At 35.9% G+C, this 26049-nt stretch overlaps 2 protein-coding genes and 1 long non-coding RNA gene across 11 annotated transcripts in view; 1 reads left to right on the forward strand and 2 right to left on the reverse strand.

Annotated features, from left to right (window-relative positions):
* Nucleotides 1-4790: 4790 nt before the first annotated feature.
* Nucleotides 4791-13677, reverse strand: LOC142983895 (uncharacterized). The gene is made up of 6 exons (XM_076131079.1): nt 12331-13677; nt 8428-8564; nt 7822-7998; nt 7363-7486; nt 6074-6215; nt 4791-5695 (listed from the first exon to the last, which is right to left on the reverse strand). Exons 2-6 carry the CDS (start codon nt 8553-8555, stop codon nt 5037-5039), a joined length of 1230 nt encoding a protein of 409 aa, XP_075987194.1. The 5' UTR covers nt 8556-8564; nt 12331-13677; the 3' UTR covers nt 4791-5036.
* Nucleotides 11442-18884, forward strand: LOC142983897 (uncharacterized). The gene is made up of 3 exons (XR_012960120.1): nt 11442-11584; nt 14776-14876; nt 18541-18884. It is a non-coding gene; the product is annotated as an uncharacterized LOC142983897 (long non-coding RNA).
* The window catches only part of siz (Brefeldin-resistant Arf-GEF family protein schizo), a 194343-nt gene continuing 182114 nt past the window's right edge, over nt 13821-26049 (reverse strand). For all 9 annotated transcript variants that reach the window (XM_076131070.1, XM_076131077.1, XM_076131071.1 and 6 more), the window contains 12 exons: nt 25291-25438; nt 24657-24845; nt 23826-24043; nt 23222-23402; nt 22075-22284; nt 21491-21628; nt 20966-21092; nt 20272-20472; nt 19678-19756; nt 19226-19356; nt 18535-18678; nt 13821-18119 (listed from right to left, as the gene is read on the reverse strand). In XM_076131070.1, the coding sequence (XP_075987185.1) occupies nt 18007-18119; nt 18535-18678; nt 19226-19356; nt 19678-19756; nt 20272-20472; nt 20966-21092; nt 21491-21628; nt 22075-22284; nt 23222-23402; nt 23826-24043; nt 24657-24845; nt 25291-25438 (1879 nt within the window). In that variant the 3' untranslated portion in view covers nt 13821-18006. The remainder of the gene's footprint in view (nt 18120-18534; nt 18679-19225; nt 19357-19677; nt 19757-20271; nt 20473-20965; nt 21093-21490; nt 21629-22074; nt 22285-23221; nt 23403-23825; nt 24044-24656; nt 24846-25290; nt 25439-26049) is intronic.

Genomic DNA, 26049 nt, shown 5'->3' on the forward strand with positions numbered 1-26049 from the left:
TCATTTCTAAAACAAAGCAATTAATTACATAAAGTTCAAACTAAGCTGCATTTAGCTCTATATGTCCACAAGTTAGTCCGGACAGACAGACTTATATTCGTCTACACTAAGTATACCAGATTTAGTTGCGCAAGGAACATGGAACATTAATTTCGCAATATTTTTAGATTTAAGGCTGCGTCGTAGCCTTTACTAAAACATAATGAAATAGGTTTTTTGCAATGTAATTGTTTGCTTTGTAATCCAAAGTTCTTTATATATCATTTAATGGCTAATGCATGTAATGTACCCATAGGCTGTGGCAGTTTTGATTCAATTACAGAAGAAATATTTTTGATCCCAGGTACAAGTAATTTAGATATGGCCTACTATGTGCCTAACTTGTTACCTTTCTGTTATTGTGAACTAATTTTGTTGATTAATAAATAACCAACACTTTGGATCATTACTGGTTAAAAATGAGACAGTTATTTAAAATAATTAGCCAACAAAAAACTTTGATAGACATTGCACCAAAACACATTAGAATTCAAAATAGAAATTTCGTTTCAAACAAATGCACGTATTTCGAGGGATCACTTCGTAATTCCAAACGAAACCGCAGGAAGAGCTAAACAACACGTAGAGGAAAACTCACACACATACATACAAACAAACATACAAAAGCACAAACACTTATTAATAATTCAATGTAATTACAAGTAACAACAGACGTATCTGATTTTCAACTCGCGATAAAAACGTACAATGAATTTTTCATCCATCATTTCCGGGAAAAAATGTTGTGTTTATCCCGTTTGTTGACTCCATATCAACACCGGGATAGTAACAACATCGTTCCCGGAATCCGGGATACTTTAACAAATAAGAAAAAATACGTAGAAATGTGGATGTTTTATCGATTACGTTTGTCCAAAACATGGTCAACATGTAATTACGTTAAGTATATGATTACGAGTTTAATATAATGTATATGTTGTGTGTAAAAGTATTCGGCAATAAAATATTTTACGGGAGAATCTATACTAATATTATAAAGCTGAAGAGTTTGTTTGTTTGTTTGTTTGTTTGTTTGAACGCGCTAATCTCGGGAACTACTGGTCCGATTTGAAAAATTCTTTCAGTGTTAGATAGCCCATTTATCGAGGAAGGCTATAGGCTATATATCGTCACGCTACGTCCAATAGGAGCAGAGTTCCAGTGAAAAATGTTACAAAAACGGGGAAAATTACGATTCTCTTATTTGACGCAAGCGAAGTTGCGCAGGTCAGCTAGTAATACACTAAAACCATTCGCATAAATTACTGTAATATCTATCGACATGAAAATCTGATCAGCAGTATCAGAATTGATCGTTTATAGACAGACAGACGCCTCTAGAGACTTTGTTTTATAGATATGTATTAATTCCGAAAAAATGTTGCAAATTTACACCTTTTTATAAGACCTTCTAACTGTCGCTATAAGCACATTTACTGAAAGCTAACTGACTAAAGTGAACTGGCGAAGATAACCAGCGCAAAACCACATTGACACATCGAAAAATCCTACGAAAATTCATGTTAACAATAATTCCCGTATATGCACTGCAAAAGTTTAAGTTATTGATCAATAAACCTTCTTTTTAACACACAAATAAAACAGCAGTGACCTCTGGTGACCAGTCAAAGGTGTATAACTCAAGCCGCCGTACATTCCGTGCGTGCGACCAGTCACGTTACATTCTTAGAAGCAACACAATAGGAGCCTATTGTGAACGTTTTCAACTCAATTTTAAGAATATTGTTTGATTTTTTCGAAGGAAATCGCTTTCTAGAAGGCTGTTTTTCTGTATGTATAGAAGAAATGTGGTTCGGTAAACTTTTGCGAAATACTTAAGCATATTGTGTTGGCTTTTCTCTTTATAAATAATAAAAAATCGAGATATTACTTTAGGCTAATACGGCACTGATTTTTAATGGACTGATATACTATCTTTGGTACAAGAAAACTATGCTATTTTGATTAGATAAATTAATTATTATTGGGCACTGAGGGCACGGTCGAACAACAGGCAGTCGAATTAAACGAAACATGTATGTGAATAAAATAGGCTTTCAATACCGCATAAAAGCCTTAAAAAGAATAACCAAATTGCATAAATATACATTAATATGTATATAATAAATTGGTAAATTAAATCAATACATACTAAAGATTAATAAGTTCACGAAATTTGATATCAGAGAGCGTTGTATGCATATTATAAAAGTCGATATTGCCTACACATTTTCTCAGTTATTACTTCCGAAATCTTCAAGGTTTTTTCACGATATTATTTCATAAAACATAACAAAACATTTCTAAAAGGGTCGCACACAAAGTAAGGGACTATTTCGAGCGTCGCATGGCGTGTTACATAAAGCAAAGCTATTATAACGGCCAGCTTTTAACTTATATAGAACCTTGTATTTTTAGCCGGAATTAGTTTTAGGCCGATTACGCATTATGCACGATTATAGTGCGACTAAATGATTGTGAAATAAGGGTAAAGTTGTATGGGGCGACTTGTATTTGTCAGGAATTATGTTAAACTATTTTATTTTATGATTTATACGTTTTCAAATTAGGACTGTAGCTAGAAGTGTTGCAATGATAAAAATATCTGAGAAACTTTTGAATTAGTTCAGGTTCAGTTTGCATCATTTTATTTTTGATATAATGCTAAAAAATATGTAGCCATCCTTATATTTTTTCCACAGCCTTAATTATGCGTTGCGTCTTTCCATAACTCAACGGAACAATACAGGTCAATAATAAATAATATATTTAAAAAAGCATAGCTCTCAGAGATATACATATATACATACATATAGGTAGACATTCACACAATACTCCAATTCTTCCCTTCAATTGCCCCGATTGACAGAAGTTTAACTTCATCCTCCATACAGAACAGTCTTACTCACCGAAAAAGCAAAACAAATAAATCGCAAGTCTCAGTCGCAGATCCACACAAACCCTGACAACCACAAAGGGTGTTTACATCAAGTGAAATGGCCTGCACTTCAGATTTAGATAAGTTCACGTTTAAATTGTTAATCCAATGGTCGCTCAAATTGGGTGTAGTGCCCGTTTTTGGTAAAATGATGGTCTTGGCTCATAACTACAGTCGTATTGTGGAATAAGAGACTGAAAGTCGATTTTGTGGGGTACCTGACTATGTTTTCTAGTGTTTAAAAAAGGGAAATTTAATATTGTAGCGTATATACTTAGTTAGTTGTGAATACATATTATGTTCATAGATTTTTATTTTTACATTTAGTTGAATTAACTTTGTTTTCACAATAAAAAACGGTTTTTTCCTGATAGCTTAAATTGGTACCAAGTAATAAATTGAGATAATTTGTAGTTCTTTTGTGCAAAATATATTTAAAATGATAATATATAGGATTGAAAGTCAAATAAGCTCGGAAACAAAACATAATTATAACCGTACGTAAAGCCACTAACAAAACAAAATAACACAACATAATACAAAATTCAATCCAACATAAAAAAAGAAAGAATGATAACAATATGATGTATTCCATCGAAGGCCAAAACCTATGTTTATATTAAAGCAAATATTCTGCCAACGTACCAATTCATAAAGATCACGTCGAACGCGTTACACATCGGGAATCGAACGTGGGACCCTTGGCTTCTTGCCAAATTACGGCCGGCGGCAATAAGCTATGATTCCGTAGGAATTGAGCGATCCGTGTCTTTAGAAAGCGACGATGAAATATGATACCTGGTTTTAAGATCTATAAAATATTCGTTTAAAATAATTGTGATAGTACGATTTGGATACAGGCCAGCCTTTTTCGCACGTTTCTTGTCGACAGCGATGCGGAAGAATTCTGCGATGCCCAGTAGAATTATTTTTATTAATTTATTGTACTAGTGGAGTGGCTCGACTTTGTCCAGATACAATTTTATCCCGTTAATTCAATTCCCGTGAGAATTCTTGTTCCCGTCGATCCCATCTTAACCTTGGCCCCACAGTTACAAACATGTTAAAATTTTCAATCATTAATATTAATTCGGTTTAGTTGTTCAAAAGTTATGCGCGTACTTACTTTTAGGTAATTCATTTTTATTTATGAAGATAATAGTAAATATGATCTTCGAACTAGTTTTCAGGCTAGATTTATTTATTAGGCTCTTGATACACATCAGAGGGACATTCTGGACAAACTATAATAATATGTTTATATATACTTTTCTTTGATTTATAGTAAGGTCTATAATAAGTGGCTTTCTCTTACCTGTGGCAATATTCACGTGGTTTTCTTTTATGTAGATAATACCGTTCCTCGGAAATACACTACCGAAATCGTTTACTTTAAAACAATCTGTTGAGCCGTTACAATATTAATTAGGGCACTAACGAACGCACTTTCACATTCACAATACTGAGTGTGGGTAGAAAGATATTAATTTTACGTCAAGAGAATTTAAACATAACCAACAAAATAGATAAGTTGTCAACTAGTCAAATCAGCTACTCTTTATGAAATGTCAAACAAACATTTTGGTATAGAAATATAGTGACGTCGCTACTATCATATTACCGTTGGAATCAAATAAGTGCCTTATTTAATGTTTTAGTTTGTAATAATTTTAATTTCAACATTATTAACGGAAAAAATTCGTCATGAGCATTTTAGATGAACCTTTTTCGAGTGCTCGTTTAATATTTGTTTGTTAACTAGTCAACTACTCTTTTGTAAAGTAAAAAATAGAAATGAAATATTCTATAAGTATTACTGCATTTATTAAACATAATTAATATTACATTGACTAGAACCATCTATATGTACTACAATACCTTATAATTACATACATACATAATATCACGCCTGTCATACCCGAAGCTTAGGCAGAGGTGTATGAATTACATCCACGTTTCGCCATTATCAATATTAGTCCCATGTACATATATATAGGGGGCGAGGCCATTATTTCATAAAGCAACCCTCATGGACGGAATGAAATCACACAATCAAAAACTATAAGTTACTTTCAAAATTAGATATACCAACATTCCCATCACTATCTAACAAATGGCATTCTTCAAATTCATTCCTTTTCTCGTCGACTTTTTCAAAATTATTTTTACACAAAAAATCTCCATCACATACAAAATCGTTTCTACCATCTTCCATGATAGAATCTTCGAAACTCTCTCTATACCTTTTCTCGCTTTCGTTCTGATAATTCTGATACCTTTGTATTTCGAAATCTGGTGATATAGTCTGCCCTTCGTTCACAGTCTCTTTGCCTAAAATATCTTCAGTTTCAATAGCTTGTACTGTTTGTATTTCATTAAATGTAACTCTATTTTCATTCTTCACTTCATATTTTAGTTCTAAGTCATTTTCTCTGGTCTCTATCAAAGGTTTAAGATTCATTAGGTTGAAGTTTGGTATCATTCTGGTGTCCCAATTTGGTTGGTCTGTGGTTTCCAGGTCTAGGTGGACGTCTTCACCAATTTTCTTGAAGGTTCCAAGGTTGTATTGTAAAGGTATGGAAAAGGATGGGAGATCGACTTGAGGGTTCTGTCTTGTCGGTAGCGCTGATATGTGGATGGCTGGTGGTGAAGGTTTTGACTTCGTTGCATAAACTTGTGTCTGGGTGTCGCTTAGGTTTATCATTTGAGTTGAAGATACTGAAAATAAAATCGATAACATTAGAAATCATTGGTCAATTACAAATTATCTAAAAACACGGTTTTCAAAACTTTCTTAAGTATGTCAAACGTCTTTTGAAAATAGTGCTTGATAATTAATAACAGTCAATAATAAGAACATAAGCTTTTTGTTTGAAAGATCAAAGGCCCTAAATAAAATTTGATTCTTAAACCGAATAACTGCCTAACTAACTCTGTTCGTGTTGCTATTATTAACTACTATATTATAATTCAGAAATAAAAAAATACTTGTTTGTCCCAGAAACACACATGATGCTACTAATAAACTTTTACTTCATTACTTCGATGTAAAATTGCGTGTTGGTTGTTTAAAAGTTTATGGAAGATTGTTCTTACCAGGTATAGTAATAAAGTCCCTCATCTCCAAAGCGAGAGCTGACGGTGATCTCTCAGGTGAACGTCCTCTTGGTGCAGGGTACTGTTCACAACCAGCCTTCTGTTGTTTGCGCCATTTGGCGCGACGATTTTGAAACCAGACCTGAAATGTCATCACAGTATATTTAATTTAGAAAATTAGGTAATAAAGTATTTCCTTCGAGGCGGCGTGTGTGTTGGCAGGGACTCCCCCGTGGGACCTTGAAGCCCGTGTCTTGGCGGATGTATACCGCCAGACTTCAGAGGCTCGGACACGGGGGACCGGTCCGGACCCGGAGGCTGTCGCGCAGTGGAGGCGCGAATCACGCCAAGATATCCTCCGGACTTGGGCCGAGCGGTTGGAGCACCCCAGCGCTAGTGCTCTTCTAATTAGCGCCATCCAACCGGTCCTCGAGGAGTGGTTGCACAGACGTCATGGAACGGTAACCTACCGACTGACGCAAACTCTGACGGGCCACGGCTGCTTCGGCCGATACCTATTTGTAGTCGCAAGGAGAGAGCCTTCCCCAGCATGCCACCATTGCGGGCATTCCGAAGATACGGCCGCCCACACATTGGCTGAGTGCCCGGCTTGGGCGACAGAGCGCGGAGCACTGATCGCCGCGATAGGGCTCGATTTGTCGTTGCCGGCCGTAATTCGTTCTATGCTCGGCAGCGACGAAGCCTGGAGCGCGATGCTCGCCTTCAGCGAAACTGTAATCGCGCAAAAAGAGGATGCGGAGAGGGTCCGGGAGCAAGACCCGAATGCACACCCGATGCGTCAACGCCGCGTCGGACGGAGGAGAGCGGCGCATGACCGCCGCCCACCCTAAATTGGGTCTCTGACAGTGGACTGGGCGTCCGCTGTCAACTTGGGGCGAGACTCCAAGAAAGGTCGATGGCCTTAGTGTCCGGTCTATCGAACCAGCTGGTCTACAAAGGGCCCCCGTGGAAGGGGCAACCGCGTGGCGTGCGACTTGCGGTTCTAAGCGCAAGCAGTTATCCCGTCGCAAGCCACATACGCGGATCAGGCAGGCACTCGTGGGGTTTTAGTGGGTATGACCGCCCTTCTGGCGGGAGAGTCCCACATAACCCTGGGCTCCACCCAGGGACCAGGGTATGCGCAACGCATTTCACCACGAAAAAAAAAAAAAAAAAAAAAAGGTAATAAAGTATTGTAAAAGTATTTTCCTATCATCATTAACAGCGGAGGCTATCAATAATATCAAAGTAAAGGGATAAATAAAATAGGAAATATGAAAGAGGTTTACCTGAACTCTAGCTTCAGTCAAGTCTATCCTCATTGCCAGTTCTTCTCTGAAAAACACATCTGGATAGTGAGTCTTGTGGAAGGCTGCCTCTAGTTGTTCTAATTGAACATTGGAGAAAGTAGTTCTGGAAAAAAATTAAATCCTTAATTACTATTTGATTCTATTTTTTAAAATACCTGAAAGAACGATAAGTATGTGCTTAATTTAAGTGATGAGGCGTGTGATCAGCGGTTCTGATTTAAAGCAAGAAGTTAAAATTAACAAAATCTTTCGGTATGCATTAAGCACATCTAATGACCCGTTCTATAAATTAAGTGAATTGCTAGCCTGCCATCACGAGGTAAGCCAAAATATAGCCTAGAAAATTTAAACATTTCGAAATAAAAGAGACACTCATAAAATAAAAACCTAATGTTAAATTGGAAAGTAGCTAAAGATAGTGCTTATTAAAATAATTACCTATATCGTCTCTGCTTTCGTTTCGGTATGTCACCTTTAGCACTAGACTTGGGAGAGTACTCCTCATCTTCTTCATACTGCTGGTGGTCCACGTCTTCCGAGGGTTCAGCGCTAGGAGTATAGGATTCCGATGGTTCTTGTTCAGGACGTTCACATAGGACTGAACCGGGACCGAGACTGAAAGATCAAAATTCATTTCCATAAAAAAACATAATTATGATGTTTGGAAAATTTTAAAATAAGAGATGTTGCCTTTACCAGGTTTTAGATTGCTTAAGAAGTAGAAAAACACAGAGATATACAAAAATAGTATGCTGTTAAACGACAAATAGCTACGTCGTAGACTTTCGTAGGCTTCGTAGCATTTACAGCAGCTGCAAGATGTCTGCACAAGGCTTTAAAGATAACAATTATTAATGGTATTTGGTATTTATGACACTAAACGAAAAGTGGAAAACTTTTAGACTGACTTAATCCTAGTTTTCAGATATTCTGTTAGTGGGATGTGTCCAAAATCTTTATCTTATCGCATTATTTATATGGATAAACTAAAAAACAATCACGGTATCATATTTTTCAACGAAAAATTGTTTCCTATAAACTTACCCATTAAATAAATTCGGTATATTGTAGCAGAAGCTGGTGGTTGGTGAGACGTCATCATTCAAGATGGCTGCCGAGTCGAACCCAGCTGCGCCTGCACCACCCTCGCGCCCGTCAAGAGATTCTTCCATCTTTTGAAACTATAGTAAGTAATATTATTATTTAAACGAAATTAATAACAAACCTATGAATTAGCGAACAAAAGTATTCAGATTCACCGAATTATTTGTAAAACACTAATTATGAACACTCATGTATGTTTAGAGTAAGAATCGAACCCCCTACTGGCACTGTGGTATCGACATAATGACTATTGGCGGCAGTGATGTCGACAATCACAATGTCTACCGGGTTTGATTACGTTCTCGAAAGTGTGTTCCGTACCTAATCATGAGACAATGTTAAAAGACTGTATAAATATGGATATTAATAATAATATAGTCTTGATAAGGCTCGTACCGAATGTAAGAACAAAATTATTTAAAAGAAGGGTTTACCTTCAAACGCGCAGCCTTATTAATTATCTCATTCACGTCATATGAGAGACCGAACCTATATAGGGTAAAGCACCCAGTAGTCAGCCTTTTAGTGAAAATGTCAATTTGATTTAGCCATATTTTTAACATTTACAACTAGATGTAAAATCATTAGTCATTGTATGAAAGGTAATTTATTAAAATTTAAGAAAACAATAACAAAATATCATATTCATAAGTTTATTATGGAAAAAATCCACATTAAACAAAATATGGCACTTTTTACCAGTAGTCAGCCCTATTTCGCCAGTAGCCAGCCATGTCTTACCCAGTAGTCAGCCTCTTACTTACTCAATACAAATGTTCTATTTTAAATATATTTTTATTGAAATCTCCAGGAAATAAAGCACATTTGCAATAATACCATGCAGTACAATTTATACATCCATTAATTTTTAACCCCCGACGCAAAAAGAGGGGTGTTATAACGTTCGACGTGTCTGTCTGTCTATGGCATCATAACTCCCGAAAGGATGCAGTGATTTCAATTTAGTTTTTTTTTAATTAAAGGTGACTTATGTGCGAGTGATTTTAGACATGTTTGATGAAAATCGGTAGAGCCGTTTAAAAGTTGTAGTGGGTTAAAGTGGGGAGATTAACCGAATGTCTGCAAATTTACTCGGACGGGGTCTCAAATGGCTTCGCATGCTGAGAAAGTTGGTGGTGGGAAAGTCAGAATGGCTTAACCTAACCACCAACCTATAAAAAGTATGAAATAAAAAAATATATTGTGAAATCGGGGGTTTTCAAGATTTTAATTTATAGTTATTAGCACTTAGGTAATTGATTTCTAAATGTTTTCTAGTCAATCTTTCTTCACACGGTTCACAGCGATAAAAGTTTATTTTCTGTTCCTTTATTCCTTCTGTTTCTCAACTCTCCCCAATCTACAAAAGATGCTCTCTTCTATAAAACTATTTTAGCTTTCTTGATGTGTTGATACATAAGTCAATGGTAGGCTAGGAAATAGAAGGTAGATGATAGAAGTGACTGGTATCATTCCTTTCTTTTCTCATTTCCCAAAATTCCTTCGTGTTTCGGAAGGCATGGTAAATTGTAGGTCCCGGCGGGCATTCAAGGATCTCTGGCAATCGTTGCCATTAATCAGAAGCTTGAAAATCTGATAACCAGTCTTATGGTAGTCGTGGTATAGCCCAGGTAACTGGATTGTGGAGGTCATATAGGCAGTTGCTCCATGTAAAACACTGGTATTCAGCTACATCCGGTGAAACTGGAAGCTGATTCCAGCATATTGTGACCAGTTTCTTAGGGCAGCCATTTGTTTTTGGGAGTGCACTTAGTCTAGCTTAATGGTACGGGGCATTTGTGCGACTATTAAACGATTTCGGACTTGTAGTGTCATAATAATGTGTGAAATGCCAAGTACTCGACTCGTTTCCATGATTTTCATAACGTTTTTGATCGCCACCATAGCACATGACAATTATTCCTCTTTATACAGAACTTTTGGTCTTTTTGATACGATACTATTCGAAAACAAGTAACTAAGTTTTGTGCCAACATAGCCGTCCACAAATTTGAACCTTAATGAAAGGATTTAAGACCCAATTTCATTTAGCAAAACTGACGGCCGACTATGGGATATGTAGGTCCAATGGTCGGCCTCATGAAATTCACTGACTTTATATACGGCCGACTACTGGTAAAATACTATTTTAGTCTTAGAAGAGTTTAGCTCAGCGCAATAGTTATGTTGAGAAGTATTCGCCCTGTTAATTTCAACCACATATATGAGAATTGCAAAAAAACCAGTAGTCAGCCACTCATGGCCGAGTACTGGATCAACCTCATATTTTGCACACCCAATAGTCGGCCACGTCAATTTATAATACAAAAGACAAATAAAACGCCTGCAATGCATGATTTTATCGAAGATAAACTATTAAATACTAGCATAAAATATCAATTCGTTCCATATTGCATCAAATTTATTTAAAAACATGCCAAAAACTAAAACACGAATCCTTAACAAAAAAATAGTAATGGCGACGTTTTTGGCCATGTCTTTGATGGCAGTTCATAAGAATGAGTGTAACACGTCAACCTGCCATGCTATCGAATCGTAATTGTGCATATTAGTCAATAAGATTATACAGATTCGATTAATGATTATTTTATTGGTCTTTACTATTTTCTACACTAATTACATGGATATAAAGCCTGTAAAGGCTGACTACTGGTTGGGGGCTGACTACTGGGTGCTTTACCCTACTACTCATTAAGTATTACTGAAATCTTATTAGCAAAAAGTGCATTTCAACGACATTCCGTAATTTCTCAAAATATATTCAAAGAAAATCATATTATATCATTAATAACTTCTTTCAGTAACTTAACACCGGCTACGAGGTGGTTGACCGCGAGTGAGCGACGTCGACTTCACTTAAATTGAATTAAATGCCTATAATTTAGTTAAGTTTATTAAATTACCACTAAATGAGTTTAATTTGTGTAGTATTTCTATTTACTTGTTGCAACTTGACGGTTCTGTTCGTCCGTCGAACGACCATTTTTATTTTGCCACCGAAAAGTTTAATTTAAAAGTTTTGACATTGACGTGAAAATTGGCGGGAAGTGCGTTCGGAAATGTGAAGTTTTAAGTGGTGCGAAAATGCTTTTGACGTGTTTATTTTTGTTTAAAATGTGGAAATAAATATTTTATGTGCGTGATTGAATGTGATAAATAAATGCGTTTGATGCGTCATGTTTACGAGTGTTACGGTTTGGGAATTAAAGAAAAAATGGATACATACAAGGCTAAACATAAACTTTTATAAAATTTGCGTAGTGATGACTGTACTGTATATTATGATGATGACTGTAGGATCGCCTTAAATTTAAAATTTATTTATGTGGCCAAGAACATATTTATTCTCTTCGTGTAATCACATAGAATGCCAAAGCTTCGGATAAAATTACATTTTGGATTATTCAGTAAAAATAAAAGAAAATCAAATCATCTACTTAGTTATCACCATAAATAGATGTACAAATATAAAGTAAACGTGATAAAACGGAAAAGAGATGAGTTTTATGCAAAATATAATATTTTACGTAAACATTTTAAAATAAATAGGATTTCTACTCTAACAAGGAAATCGTAATCGCAACAGGTTTAAATCTTTTGAAGGTAATTTATGTCGAAATAAGAAAAATTAAGAAAATGATTATAATAGTGAAATCAAAATAAATTAGGACCAATATTTACAAACAAATTAAAATTTAAAACTGAAGAGATAAAGAACATTAAAAACTGTTAAAAAAAAGTATTTAAAAAAGTTCTGGGCCTTAAAGGAAATTTATTTCTTGTATAATTTTTAAATATTTTTAATATTATTATTTCACTTACCTTTATAGTAAACAGTCCAGAATTATCATGATCACAGTGATTTTATTATTAAATTAAATAATATATGAAGACAGTGTGTGAAGGCTGTAGCTATCGTCACGTGGTCATATGGACTGGACGATACTACGGGGGGCGAGCGCATGTAGAGTACGTAGAGCGATAGAGTAGGCAGGAAATAAATAGTTTAAGATCTTTTATAGTTGTCTATTGTCCTCGTCAGAATTATTACTAAGCTATTTCAACAAGAGAAAAATGTTGTAAATTAATGTTAATAAAGAGAAAAACAATATTAATGGTAAAAAACAATAAAAGTATTCAAATAAAATTCTATCTGACGGTAGTTTTGTTTATTATCCCAGCATAATTACAGGTACGTTGATACGACGTATCGACTATCGTACAGTGTTACATGTAATGCTACTTTACAGAGAGGTAACGATACGATTGAAAAATAATAATTAAACAAAAACTTTGTGATCCAAATTCTGGTTAGAAAACTGAAGAAAGGTTCGTAAACTGAACCTAAGCAATCTATAGCTATAACAAAAAATAAAATAAGTAAATGAGAATACACTGTATTTTTCACAAATACTTAATTAAATAGGAAATTTTCACTCACCTGTACTCAAATGCCTTCTCTATGCCTTTCGTAACACTTTACTAGAAAACTCATGACGTTATCTATTACCCTACATAGTTGTACGTATAGACGGGTCGCAGGTTCATTCCGGAGCTAAGCACGGCTTAGTGAGGCCATACGAGTGCTGTGTCGTACTTAGTATTGCGGCTTTGAAAAATCTATACATACCGATGGCATTTGTTATTGACTGCACTATTCGTTTTAAGGGTGTTTTTGTCCTTTGAGGATAAAAATAGGGTGTTCCTTGAGTAGGGAATTGGGTCTATATGTCCTTAGCTAGGCAATAAGGAATTGTTTTCTACAGTAAATTGTATTGATGAAACTTTCACACTCAATTTATGGTACACCCGACCATAATCGACGATGTGATAATTCTAGAAACCTTTTTGAGGGAATCGAACACACTATACTGACAGCAGTGTTGTTAACCGATGCCATAACTGTATCATAACACTCCCACATTTATATTTTACTGTTTTGCATTTTTGATCCAATATTATATATTGCTTTAGAGGATTGGAATCGTGCTTTTGAGTCGCTACATTAATTGCAATTTTATTGTCCAAATCGAATAATTTTGGAGCTCTATATTTTTGATATTTTCTAGGCACGATAATAACTGAAAACATGGATTAAAAAAAAAAACAAAACTGAAACTGAAAACATTGCATTGCTGTGGAATCGAACCACGTGCATAAATATACTTTTAATCGACAAGACACAGCTGATGATTATCAGTATTATAATACCATTTTATTTTGCAGTGAAGTCGAAAATAACAGGTCCTCGAAATATCCTCAAAACAGTGTTTTTCAACTTTAGGGTAGTAGGACAAAAAATAAAACGCCGCTTACTCATGAATGTTAATTCATATTTAATAAATAAATACATTCTCATTGTTTTATGTTTAAATAAAACTATAATTAAGTGACTTAGTTGCAGCAACTCTCAACAAGTTAATTATGATACAGAGTAGAATCGCGCGTAATTGCTTATTATCTAGTTTCATTAACAATTTCTTCAAACTAAAACATATATATTAGAAAAACCTCTTTAATATACATACATTATAATAAGTTAGTAGTGTATGTTACAGAAATCAATACTAAATTAATGATAATACAAACTAAATGTTTTGTGTTGTTTATTCGTAAATGTACATAAATAAAAAACATAAACATGGAATAGAATTTAAAAAAAATCAAGTGCATTGAAAACCCGCAAATAAAATTTACAGATAATCTATTCCATAGATAAAAAAACGGGCAATTTATTTGACGATCAGTCAGTTTGATGTCATTGCACTTTAATTAAAAAAGTAGAAACTTTAAATCAACAAATTAGTATCAATAGTCATTTCATTGTTTTTCTAGAATTAAAAATCGAAATACAAATTAATTAATAAAGTAATTAGAATATGACCATTGATAAAACAAAGTAAATTTTTTAAAAAGAATTAAGAAGAAAGGTAACTTAAATTTTATAAGTGACAATTTACGAATAAACCAACACGGTCTTAGAAAGTTTAAGGTAAATGTATATAAACAATACGAAATCGTTTTATATAATAGTTCAGCAAGTTTGAACACAGGAATAATTACATCTTTGGCGTCAAGCGAAATCTACAGAAGCAATCGATTTTAACAACTCACACAAATACGTGGTGTATCTCTTTGAAAAATAAATAAATACATACAAACGTACATACATACATACACACATACGTACATACATATGTAAATACATACACAACCTGCAGAATTAGAACATATTATTGATGTATTAATATATATTCTTTGTTTAAGGGTTGGGAACTTAAACGCCGCAAGAGATCTGTGGACACAGAATGAAGAAAAATCAAGGCTTAAATTTTTATGCTCACGATAAGGCTTGGGAACTTTGCAAAGTAAGTTTAAGAATATAGTTGTCGTAATAATTATATAATTCTTTAATATATATTATAAGAAGAGGAAACAAATTGTGTTTTAATTTAAAAAATGCCTATGTTCAATAGAAAAGAATATAATATAGAAATACACCACACCACCACAAAATCATTCCATATCCCTATTAAAATAAACGCGCATTTCGCTTGAAATACGCATACAATTACATTCGAGTCTCATGACCAAACTTTATGGAATAACTATGTTTTTAATTCAAAAAGATCGTTATTACAATACACATTAGGATCAAATTTCAACGAAGAAACATTTTTACATCAATTCCTTTCATTTTGTCATGCATTACATTATTTTTCTTTAGAACTAGGAAGATGTAGATGTAGAACACATTCTCGGTACAGTCGGACACACTAAAGTCGAAGACTTAAGGTTACAGTGTAAAGTAATTACTTATAATAAAAAATAATGGAAGTAATGTTAATGAAAAGTGAAAAGCGTGGTCGACTGTACTAGATTGATGAACGAAAATAATGATGATTTATTACATATAGAGATTCAAAATCAAATTATATTGGACAGTATAATTCTGGATACTTATATCAAGAGTGTTCACTAGGCTTATTATAGTCGTCTAAATAAAAGCTCAATATTTTCTGAAAACCCCGTTTCAAATCGATATTTTCTCAGCGAAGTAATAAACCTTGCAATAATTTATTACACGAATTCGAACAACGGCGTATTTTAGCTTACAGGGTTAAGATGACTTTAAAGAGAAGCAATGGTATATTTTCAAGCAAAATCATTGCTCAAGTGTTAAATTTCTGCTTACAAATATAAGCTACTATATTAAGCCTAGCCACAATTACGTATACGTCAGTCCCAGACCGACAAAGGAAGGTAAGAATGAAACATTCCATAGTCCTTCTCTTATAACAAGTCGTTTATTTTTTTCTATCTACCCACGTATCAAATAGTAGAAACAACAAGCCTAAATAACCGGTACAAAGTCAACAGTAGCTACATTAGATTAGTCAACATTTTATGGCCGGCGTTCTGATAATAGGAACGGTAAACGCAATTTTTGAAACAATTTTTATGAACATTTTTAGTTAATTAGTCTGAGTGTACTCCTTTCATGTGACATTTGATGACAAGTGTACATATAGAAGTAAATATTTCAATGCCGGTTTTTGTCATTAAAATGCTCCAAAAAATTACGTGTACGTTCGTCCGTAACCGTGCACGCAAGTCTACGTATACGCACGTTCCGCCGGCCATCGCATTACACTTACATTAAGTTACAAGTTACGGTAAAATCCAAGGAAATGTCGAATCGGTAACGTTAGGTTATAAACACTCATACAATAAAAAAAGCAGCCTTCAATTAGTCGAATACAGAAAATCGTACATATTTTTGGAAGATATAAGGTAATTCTTAACATTATTTTTTATAGATTTTTTTTTTTCATTTATGGACACTGGAAAATGCACCGATGTCGACTAGACGAATAACTCCATCCGGATAAGGGTACTATCCTATTTTTAAAATTTCTCAAATCACCTAATCTAATAAAATTCATCAACAATAGTGAATAAATTCGTATTTTTATTTATAAATATATTTTTTTAACTGTGATGTCTATGTATTGCTTTGTGCTGAAATTAAGATATTTGTGTACTTTATTCTCTATTGCATTCGCTATTCCAAACGTATGTACAATTATTCTAAAGAAAATATCATGAATTCTAAGATAAAATTCTTTTATTATTATTATTAAAAGTAATCTTTATAATACTTTCTGGTTGGTAACATGCAATGAATTTTTAATGTGTATCTAATAAGCGAATATTGTATCGACGCAATTCAAAATGTATTTAATTGTCCTATTTAATATTCTGTTGCCTTCCGTTACCTCCACGCTCATCTCTATCTAAATCTGAAACCACTCTCACTAGTCCTGAGTTCAGATAAAAATCTAGATTTTATAATGGCTAAGTTGCTAGTTGAAAATAATGCAAACTTGCCAACCTTCGATAAATTTAATTCGTTGCAATCCAATATATCAATACCAATTGTCATTCCAAAGTCTAATTTAATTTATTATTAATCTTTAATAATTGTGTTATAATAAAATTCGTTAATAAAACGCAGGAGTAGTGATAGTGATTTAGCCCAACATCTAAGAAATAATCTACCTCCAAAATGTGGACCCACGTTATTTTCGATTCATACGATCCTTCGTTATTTCGTCATAACACCTCGTTTATACAAAAGAGGTTTATTTGTCTGTCCTTGTAATTTTCCTACGAAAATAAATATCCCTATTATAATGTTTGATGACCAAACAACGTCTATTTAATGGAGAAAAATATTCTAACATCTATTACATTGAGAATGGCTACGTTCAACAAATATATAGCCACTTTGTAGATAATTTTCTCGCTTTTATCATTTTCCGTGCCGAATCGTTTCAAAGTCAAGTGAGTTTTGTTATATTAATAAATTCGAGTACCATACTCTTGGCACTTAAGATATAAATAATCAAAATACCGTCTCGAAATGTATCGACAGATAAGTACCCTGATAAAGTATCGATCAGATGCGTGACGTCACAGGTACTCGATACTCGCGACACGTATAAGGGTAAAAAGTCATTGATAGCAATTTTTACTTCACAGTAAAAATCATAATGCTGAGTACGCCTAAAGCATAGTCAAAAACTATTCACAAATACCGTTATGCTATTCTATTACGAAATCTTCGTAGAAACTAGAGTAACATAGTTTCCGAAGACGATCTTCTAACGATTTAACCTTTCGCAGGCGACAACAAAATCAAAAATGCATAACTTTATTTGCGAATACACAATAAATTATACATTTTTTAAAGACAATCAATTCCATACTTAACAAAGAGTGCATGAAAATAAGATGGCACTAAGAAAATGAGGTACCCGACCATAATGACCCATCACGTTATAGGAATTAGTTTGACAACCACCATTATAACAAAATACTAATCCCCAGAGAGAACGAATCGTACGCAACGTAGTTACGTTTGAAATGTCGTTCCCGAAATCGTTCGGTTTGTTTCCGAACGTAGCCGACTTCGCCCGAGCGGTGTGTTGTTGTTTATACCTCGGTGCTCTTGCCGACCTGACCGTGCTTGGTGTCCGGGATGCCGGAGGCGCTCAGTTTGCGCGTGCGGCCCGGGAATATGCCGCCGATGCCGCTGAATAGTCGTCCTGCAAGAATAAACATAAAACGTTATTGACACAATTACAATTATTGAAATTTTAATGAGTTTTTCAATACATTGGTTGTGTATGTTCGGTAAGATATTTATACTTTACAAATTTAATAAGTTTAATATTTAATAAATTACAAATTTTCGGAGGAATTGTGAAATTACGGTAATTAATTCACGTTGTGAATATGATAGCCAACTCTCGTGCGATTAACATCATTTCGAAGTAAATGAAGCTCTTAGCTCAGGTAGTTTTCTTTATAATGTTAGAAATAGATTGTTTCAACAGACACGTACAACATTTAAGTACCTCCCAATATAAACCTGGACTTTGTAGTTTACTGTGATCATGAAAAATACATGTAAAAATTAAATGTATAGTTCAGTAGAAGTAAATAGTGCGTGTTTCGTACCGCCAGGCGAACGCTGTTCGTTGGGGTGCCTGGGCGAGGTGGCGTGCAGCGCATTCCGGCTGCCCTGCTGGAACGACACGGACATGCCGCTGTCCAGCGACCCCACCGAGCCGCGCCGCTGGAGCCGCTCCGCTGCCAGCGCCACTGGACATACACGATTAAACCAACGTTAATACTATCGAGACGAATGTCCAGTTTCTGAGGCACATTAGCGGTAGTTTATCCATTAAAACTGTCATGTCTATATCAGCTTTAAACGTACCTCAGAAACTGAGACTAAGTCATGTTTGTAAATCTGTGGCCCTACCATATCCAATTTCTTGAAGTCTGTTAAAATTTCTTGAATTCAATTTCTTGATTGATTTTTAATGTAGTTCCTTAAATCTTCGTAAATTGAAATTTTACATGTTACAACAAAGAAAAAAGAAAAGGTGCAAACTTTGGCTGTAAGGTAATAAGCTGAAAGCTTTTCTAAAGCCTGAAATAAGTACATTTAATATCTAGCAAAATGAACACAACCATACCATTGCAATTGGCTGCTTCAGGTACCTCAACAGTTAGTAAAAAATATCTCAACTAAAAACATTTTTTTACTGGACAGTAAAGTCTATTTGTACTGGTCAATCATTAAAATTATAAACAAAACTGTAGTTAAAGTAAAATATATGGTGAAATTGTTATAAGTACGTACCAGGGTCGTTAATATCGACAAGCGAGTTGCTAAGCACGTTGCGCTTGATGATGCTGGTGGGCGGCGGGTTCTGCGACAGCCGGGACGGAGCCGCCGGCGCCGGGCACGAGGGCGGCGGTGGCACCACCACACTGCAATACACAAATGTTAGGTTAACATCGTGAAATAATAGGATAGAATCTCGCCTACAAAGTGACATTTAGTTGTTGATCGTATGTAAACAATATTACGAAGACGTTTAAACAATATTCTACGTGTTAAATAACTTCGTGTGTCTGAATATAGCAGCAAATCATGGCTTCGAAACTAAAGATAGTAGCAAAAGACATAGGCGCGTGATGAGGACTTTACAACTCTGGGATCTATTTTTACCGTCACCCACTCTTTTCTTCTAAGTTTCTTGTGTATTATTCTACTGTGTTATAAGGAAATAAAGTTATGATGACACGTACCCATGCATATGGACGTGGTCCATGCACTGTCCATGATCAATTTCTACATCAGCCACACCGCTGTCACGGTTCTCCATCACTGTAATAAAACAACGAGTTGATTAGAATTGTTTTTTAACGATATTAGATATTACAAAATTAAGAGTTAAGTCACTAGTTTTATGAATTTTAAACTGTTTAATAAGATGACGTTATGAATACTTTTAAGTAGTTTAAAAATATTAAAAGATTTCGCAGAAAAAGCTCGTTAAAAAATAAAATTCAAAATATAAATATGAAAATACGATGGCGTATTATCATTTAACCAGTAACATGATTCTTTACCACTATCGACAACCTGCTAGCTATCGAGAAATTTTTGTGCAAATCTAACGAGCGTCAAAACTACTATATTGGTAGTACATTTTTAACGTCAAACTTTCGATACTTGGCAGTACCGACTGTAGAGAATCGCCATACCGTTTGGGAGTCCAATCAAGATCCTATGATATCCAAAGTCTGTCGATCTTCATATGCTAATAAACCGTACGGACCACACAGAGAGGACCACACTTTCATAATGTTGAATTATCTAATATATTATAAGCCACTGACCGTTCCTAGCGGAGTTATTATTGCGTCCCTTCCCGCGGTTGAGTTCTCCCTCGATGCGCATGGCCTCCATCTCGTCCATCTCGGCGATGCTCTCGCGCAGGTCCTCCGCGAACTTGCAGCGGTCGTGCTCGTTGCGAGCGTTGAACGTGGCCAGGCGCCGGCCGTCCACGCGACGGGAGAGGCGGATGCCGAATGGGTAGTCTGTGGAATAAGAAATATATATTATAGACTAACACTGACAAAATTGAAGCTTTCTTTGTTCAATTGAAGGTTTTATAAGACCGAATACTTTGCAGAAATAATAGAAAAGTTACGAAATTCAAGACATTTTGGGGGAAGAGATCTTGCAAATTATGGTCTCGAAGTGTGCCTTAACTTCTAAATGAAAAGCCTAGTTTTATAAACACGTAATGACTCTTCCTAGGAAGATGAGTATTTTAGTCAATATGCTAAGCTACTAGTATAAATTCAACCAAAAAATGTTCACAATTAAAATTTCTGACAAAAGTCATTAGCACGATTTGTACCCACTGCTTAGTAAGAAGTATTTGAGACCATAATGCATTGCAATTATATTGAAAATGGCACGAAAAAATAAGGTCTCCATATCATCCGGTCCTTGAGTCAAGAGCTATCAAACAATCCCAATCCAAATATAAAAGTGTATAACGTATAATAGGTATGTATTACTCACGCGGCACAGAGAACAGGTTGACGAGCATGCCGCACAGCGGGAACGACTGACGGAACGTGTACGTCACCGACGACTTCTTCTTGCTGAAGATCTTTGTGATCACTAGCAGGTCGTTGAACAGGAACACCTGGTAATAAGAGGAAATTAGTAATGTATAATACAATAATGATGATACGCCTTAAAGGCTAAAGAAAGCAATTGTTATATTATTGTTCCAATTCTATAAATGGCGAGAACGATGACTTGTCATAGGCTCTTGCAATATGTATTGTTACTCTATATCTGACTCATTTTCTAAGCTAAGTTATCCATGCAAATAAATAAATGAAAGTAACTAAGTAGATTCTGGCTAAAGTATCCTTTAACTTATTCTGATCCTAAACTTTTGACTCCATAAAACTTGAAACTTCTTTGAGTCTTCCCAAATCGATTAAGACAACCATCCCCTTAAATATTCTTTACCCTATAGTCAAATAAACGAACAGATCAATAGAAACGAAATATTCAATGTATTGTTGATTGTACCTCTCGCTGGTGCACGCCGGGCCGTTCCTTCTTATGTATGTCGGGTATCTCGTAGAGCCGGCAGTAGCACACCAGGCGTCGATGCGGGAGAGCTAAGTGCGGCTTCTTGCCCACTATTGTCGCTTGCACTTTCATCACCTGCAATGTACAAAATGGTATTTGAATTAACGCATTGCTGTCACGGAATTATGCAGTGAATAGGCCATAAGTACACCACGCTGGTCATCAAGTGAAGATTGAGAATGTTTAAAATCTATACTAATATTACAGAGCTGAAGAGTTTGTTTGTTTGTACGCGCTAATCTCAGGAACTGTTGATGCGATTGAAAAAATATTTTATTGTTGGATAGCTTGTTTATTGAGGAGGGCTTTAGGCTATATAACATTACGCTACACACACAAAGAGTGGGGTAGCAAGGATAAATGTTTCAAAAACGGGGAAAAAATCATGACCCATTCTCGCTTATGTGACGCAAGCAAAGTTGCGTGGGTCAACTAGTATAGAACAATATTAAAGTTGTTTTGCGACTTCTACATATAACAGTCGACGTCGCTAAGGGATAGTTATCGCATTATTAAATTACCTGCGTAACATGATCACTGCCGGGGCGGAACTCGCTGGTCTTGACGCGCTCGTAGATACCGGCGAGCATGTCGCGGTCGATGTCGCCGCAGTCGTCGATTCCGCGCAGGTTGCGCACGAAATCGTCCAACGACATGCGAGCTTCAGGCTTCAGGTTCGGCGTGTGCAGGTCCGTGTTCAACATTATTATGGCGAAGGCTAGCACGAATATCTGCGAAATAAAAATATGATTATAAAGCTGAAGAGTTTGTTTGTTTGAACGCGCTAATCTTAGGAACTACTGGTGCGCATTGAAGAATTCTTTTACTGTTGGATAGCCTATTAATTGAGGCTATAGGCTATATTTCATCACGCTACGACTCATAGGAATAGAGTACCAGTGAAAAATGTTACAAAAACGGGGGAAATTATGACCTATTCTCTCTTATGTGACTCGAGCGAAGTTCAGCACGGATCAGCTAGTTAATGATAATTGAAACGGCATTTGACGGCAGTTATGATACTAATATTCCTAAGGAGGGCCTCCGTCAGGCAGGCGGCTGATTGTAGAAACATAAGCTTAATCCCTTTTACAAAATGTTTTTAAGAAAAAACAAGTCGTAAAGACCCCAAATAATGTGGTATGAGGACAACAAAAAGAAGAGTTATGATACTACTCGTAATATAAAAATTCGCTACAACGATATTTGCTTGACAACAATCCAACCTTAAGTACTAGTCATTGACGTCACGGCGTTTAAGAGCTCTTAATTAGTGTATGAAGGTATGCAATAATGCTTATACTTAACATGACTCTCTAAGATTCTTATCAACGTGCAATCAGGAAATGGCTCACACGATTATTTTACCGATGCCAATTGATTATTCAATGATAACAGCAATCAGCGATGCTTTATCACGACCAGTTGGTCTTTAAAACGTCAGTGACAGTCATCGCAAGATATTATCGATATGATCTGTGTATCTATGTGTTGTGCGTCTTCTCCTGGCGATTCCGTTTCACTCCGAACAATTAATTATATTCATTTATTTCTTTATTAATTCTCTCTACACGACCAAATTATCCAGACATCTTTTTCCATCTTTGCCAAGAAACCTTCTTTCTCTCTCTCAACAGTTAAATGAAATATACGTATACGTGCACGTACCGTGTCCTGCGTGCGCAGACGTTGCACGAAGTCAGTGTTACAGACGCAGTAGCGGCGCGCGAAAGCCTCCACTAGGCGCTCTATCTTCTGCGCCTCGCCCGGCAGCCGGAAGTGAGCCTGGTAGCGGCGGAGGGCCACGTCTACTGCCATGCCAGAGAGATCTAACTCGTTTACGAAGCATCTGGAAAGGAAAAAATGGTTCATAGTGATGATGTCTTATAGTCTCTATCTTCCTGGCTTGTCGTCCCCCCGGTAGTGGGGTCAGCCTTCCTTATACTCTTCCTTCACTTCGCCCTATCCTTGACGTCATCTACGTCGTCATCTGATGATGTCCTATAGTAAAGCTTTATTTCTGGTGGTAGTTCATTGGTATTACGAATTCTCCAAGATAAAATCTCTGATCTGAAATAAAATAAGTCGATGACCCCAAGCTTTATTTCGTAAGGGGATCTGATTCGGCATGAATGGTTACAAAGGTTCAGTGACAAATATTTGTGCGTTCTTCATTTGTCTGTTGTTTGTATGTCTGTAAAAGTCACCGCAATGACAGAAACAAGAAATTGAGATTTAAAAAATCTTCTAAAATTAAGACAGTACAACTCACTCTAGCACGGCCATGTTGAATGGGTTCTGGAGGTTTCCGAGGTATTCTCCGATCATCTGCTTGCTCAGCCCCTTCCTGGTGATGAGGAACCGCGCTACTCCACGGGGAGAGTTCTCCAAGAAACCACGAGAAATCAGGTAAGCGATACCACGCTCTGGCTTCTTATTGAACAGGTTTAGACCAACGCGGTATTGGCGTTTGCGGACCGTCTCTGAAACCTGAAAAAGAGATATACATAATTAATATTAGGAATACCATTTTATGCCTTTTGTAAGTTCTAAGCTACATGAGTACTAGTTACTATATGAAAAAATGGCAACAAAAATTATAGTTTAACGTATTTTTAAAGCGATGTAATACTAAAAAAATAGCTTTGACAGAAATGGATAACCTGTAATTCTTAACTTAAATGTACGAAAAATAAAGTGATACTTGGAAGAACGTGAAAAACGTGTAAGAGAAACAAACGGAGAAAGAGAAATGTCATGCGAATGGATGTTCGGAAGAGAACCTAGGTGAAATCTTTTCAAAAATAACTAATGATACCGTATTTAGACAGTCGCAGCAATGACCAATGACTGATTCTTACATACAACTTAACAAAAACATGTTTGACGTCATATACTCCAGATTTTTTTTCCCATTCTTCTGCTATAAAGGATGAAATCAGCAGTATATTTATGTCCTCTTAAGCATCATTTAGTTACGGCTAGGATTTTAGGAACTAGCCAACGCGCAGGTTTTGTTTATAACGACCAAGTGTGTACAATTCCATCACCCTCATATTCAGTAAGATCGAGATCCAGAATCGATTCTGATGATATACCATACCTTAAGCGGCTGATGGGGATGCTGATGATGCTCATGTGTCGGTCTACAGCAAGCAGCCTGAGGAGGAGGTGCCTCGTAGTACGGAGGAACATCCTGGCGCTTCCAAACCGAGTAGCGCTCTTCATACCCTGACGATGAACCGGTTCTCTGGTGCTGATAACTCGGTTCTTGGATGTGGACGTGCGCCTCCTGTGACATGCGGGGCGGGGTCATTACGTGTTCGTTGTGCGTCGTTCGAATGCTGGTTCGTGTTTGGTACCTTGCATGCTTGTTGCAGAAGGTGTGCGGTAGATTTTTTTTGAAGATTGGTGAAAAGTGGTTTAAATTGGTTGAGTTTTTATGGTTTTTGGGGGTAGTGCTGTCAATTTGTGAATTAAAATTTTGTCGTTTTGGTTTATTTTAAACCTAAAGAACGGTTGATCTGTCGTTCAGTAACTAAAACGCCATTACTACACTCGTACGTCTATAAACATTATTTTTTGTTTTTAAGACCCACAGCGTTTTAGTCACCGAACAGCAGAACTGCAATCAGTGTGTTGGATATTTCTGGTTTCCGGAGCAAATTAACAAAACATGCAAGCTAAGGCAACTCAGGTTCAAATCTACATGAGATAAGTATTTATGTTATACTCACGGGTGCCCTCGGCTGATAGGGCTGGTGGTAGTGGTGGCGGTGTTCCTGCGATGATGACGACGATGACGACTGGACAGAGGACATTGACCCCCCACGGACGACCGCGCCGCCGCATTCCGCGCGACGGAGGGATACTGGACTTTCCGCACTGGGGATTATGTAAAAGTATACGTTAGTGAATTAGTGAATATGTAATTTGTATATGGGTTGCATCTTTTGTCACTCTCACTGACTCTTTCTCTCTCTCTCTCTCACACTCATTGGTAGAGTGTGTCAGAAAGAGAGAATCAGTAATTTGTTTGTATGCTTAAATAAGTGCAAGAAATAAGACATTAGAAGACCGAGTTTTTATTTCTGCTTAAATAAAAGGTTGCAAAGATACTATGGTTCCCATTGAAATAGTTGTTTGTCCGTTTAGACTATGCTAAGAACGTATCGTACGATATTTTCAAATAACAAATTGAAACATTCAGAATCAGATTTCAATCAATAGATTGATAAAATTTTAAAACATGATGGAAAAGTTATTATAAACAAAATTAATAATACATTATTACGTTTCAAATATAATCTTACTAAATGTGATGACTAAATATAGATATTTCTATAGGTACGTACAATTCACTAAGTATTACCGTGATAATGAACGATAATACTAATTAGATACAGGTTTCGTCATCACATTACTATTTGATTACAAAATTGTTTATATCAAACTTGCTGGGTGCTGATTACTATCTGTGATTCTATCTCGTACCA

The sequence above is a fragment of the Anticarsia gemmatalis genome, chromosome 25, assembly GCF_050436995.1.
Source record: "Anticarsia gemmatalis isolate Benzon Research Colony breed Stoneville strain chromosome 25, ilAntGemm2 primary, whole genome shotgun sequence".
NCBI classification, from domain to species: domain Eukaryota; kingdom Metazoa; phylum Arthropoda; class Insecta; order Lepidoptera; family Erebidae; genus Anticarsia; species Anticarsia gemmatalis.

Coding starts and splice junctions, on each gene's coding strand:
- LOC142983895 (XM_076131079.1), bottom strand. CDS start 8,555: ATGGAAGAATCTCTTGACGGGCGCGAGGGTGGTGCAGGCGCAGCTGGG. Junction 7,999..8,427: donor ATACCGAATTTATTTAATGG/GTAAGTTTATAG, acceptor TTGATCTTTCAG/TCTCGGTCCCGGTTCAGTCC. Junction 6,216..7,362: donor TGACTGAAGCTAGAGTTCAG/GTAAACCTCTTT, acceptor ATGACATTTCAG/GTCTGGTTTCAAAATCGTCG.